General features: G+C 42.2%; 1 protein-coding gene across 1 annotated transcript; it reads left to right on the top strand.

Annotated features, from left to right (window-relative positions):
• The first annotated feature begins 396 nt into the window (after window positions 1-396).
• On the top strand, window positions 397-1508 carry LOC112643853 (non-histone chromosomal protein HMG-17-like). Its single transcript, XM_035702228.2, has one exon. It carries the CDS (start codon window positions 411-413, stop codon window positions 681-683), a length of 273 nt encoding a protein of 90 aa, XP_035558121.1. The 5' UTR covers window positions 397-410; the 3' UTR covers window positions 684-1508.
• Window positions 1509-1743: the final 235 nt, after the last annotated feature.

Genomic DNA, 1743 nt, shown 5'->3' with positions numbered 1-1743 from the left:
ACTGCTTGGGTTTTTTTTTAAGATTGATTGATTGATTGATTGATTTGGGAGAGGCGGGGTGGGGGGGAAGCAGGGGGAGAAAGTGTGCATGCATATGGGAAGAAGGAACAGACCAACAGGAGAGAGAATCCCAAGCCAAATCCAAGGTAAATACTGAGATCATGACCTGACCCAAAACCAAGAGTCAGATACTCAACCGACTGAGCCGGCCAGGTGCCCCTAACTGCTTGTATGTGTGTGTGTGTGTGTGTGTGTGTGTGTGTGTGTGTGTGTATGTGTGTGTTTTAAGAAATAAATTTGTAGGAGCAGTGTGAAGAAGAAGAAGAGGTGAGAACGACCCCTGGACCGGCCAAAGCCCGCGTGCCACCACATCCCCACTCCATCGCTTACGCCCCGCCACCGTCGCCACCATGCCCAAGAGAAAGGCTGAAGGGGATGCTAAAGGAGATAAAGCCAAGGTTGAGGATGAGCCACAGAGAAGATCTGCAAGGTTATCTGCTAAACCTGCTCCTTCAAAGCTAGAGCCCAAGCCTAAAAAGGCCCCTGCAAAGAAGGGAGAGAAGGTACCCAAAGGGAAAAAGGGGAAAGCTGATGCTGGCAAGGATGGAAATAACCCTGCAGAAAATGGAGATGGCAAAACAGACCAGGCACAGAAAGCTGAAGGTGCTGGAGATGCCAAGTGAAGTGTGTGCATTATTGATAACTGTGTACTTCTGGTGACTGTACAGTTTGAAATACTATTTTTTATCAAGTTTTATAAGAATGCAGAATTTTGTTTTACTTTTTTTTTTTTTAAGCTATGTTGTTAGCACACGGAACACTTCATTGTTGTTTTTGGGGAAGGGCATATGTCACTAATAGGATATCTCCGGAGCTAGATTGATAACAAGAGGGAAAAACACCTTCCCCTTCTAGTTTTGAGAAACTTCCTCTTGGCTCCCAGGAGGAGGGATTCCTTGATGTTGACACACATGAGCCACCTTGGTGGTGTAGAAAAACTAAAATTCATTTTTTTATGTCCTCTTCTCCCTCTCTGCCTTCAGCATAGACTTGACTCCCTTAAACCCAGAGACCTATTTGAACCTGACCCCATGAAATGGTTCCCAGTATGTCAGGCAATCTGGACTTTACAGTGTCACCACTGAGATGGTGTCCCTCAAAAGAGTTCCTTTTTTTAGCTTGTGGATTTTCAGATTGATAATTCTGCCATTTTCATTTCATTTCCTGAAAGTCAGGGTTGGCTTGTGAAAAGTTGTTAAACAACATGCTAAATGTGAACTGTCAACCCTCACTCTAAACTTTCCCTGTTCAGAGCATCACATGAAGACTTCATTGGGTTTTATAGCGGCTTTCTGATTTTGGTAGTCCATTGAAGAAGGGAGTTTGAAAGTTGTTGTATACTGTTAACGATCGTCCGCCCATGTCCTGCCTGAAATACCATGATTGTTTATGAAAAGTATCTTTAATAAAGCTGGATACAGTTTGGCTTGGAAAAAAAAAAGAAATAAGTTTTGTAATTTCTCTATACACTTTAGTAAGTGAATGTTTGCATTTCCATAGGGAAAATTTATTTTGCAATTTTAAACTTTCAGATGAGGAAGGCAGTTCCAAGAGTGATTTTAGGAGTTAAAACACATAACCCAGGAAAAAGGGCTTTACAGTGGAGATAGGAGAATTTCCCTGGAAAACTTACTGTTTTGTCTAATGTAAATGTAGAATCTATTGGATAAACCGAAACAACAA

Source organism: Canis lupus, chromosome 1 (assembly GCF_003254725.2).
Source record: "Canis lupus dingo isolate Sandy chromosome 1, ASM325472v2, whole genome shotgun sequence".
Classification (NCBI taxonomy): domain Eukaryota; kingdom Metazoa; phylum Chordata; class Mammalia; order Carnivora; family Canidae; genus Canis; species Canis lupus.
The sequence above is the reverse complement of the archived record's forward strand: the minus strand, read 5'-3'. Positions and strand labels throughout refer to the sequence as shown.

Bases quoted from the DNA above. Each gene is read 5' to 3' on its own strand.
- LOC112643853 (XM_035702228.2), top strand. From the start codon at position 411: ATGCCCAAGAGAAAGGCTGAAGGGGATGCTAAAGGAGATAAAGCCAAG.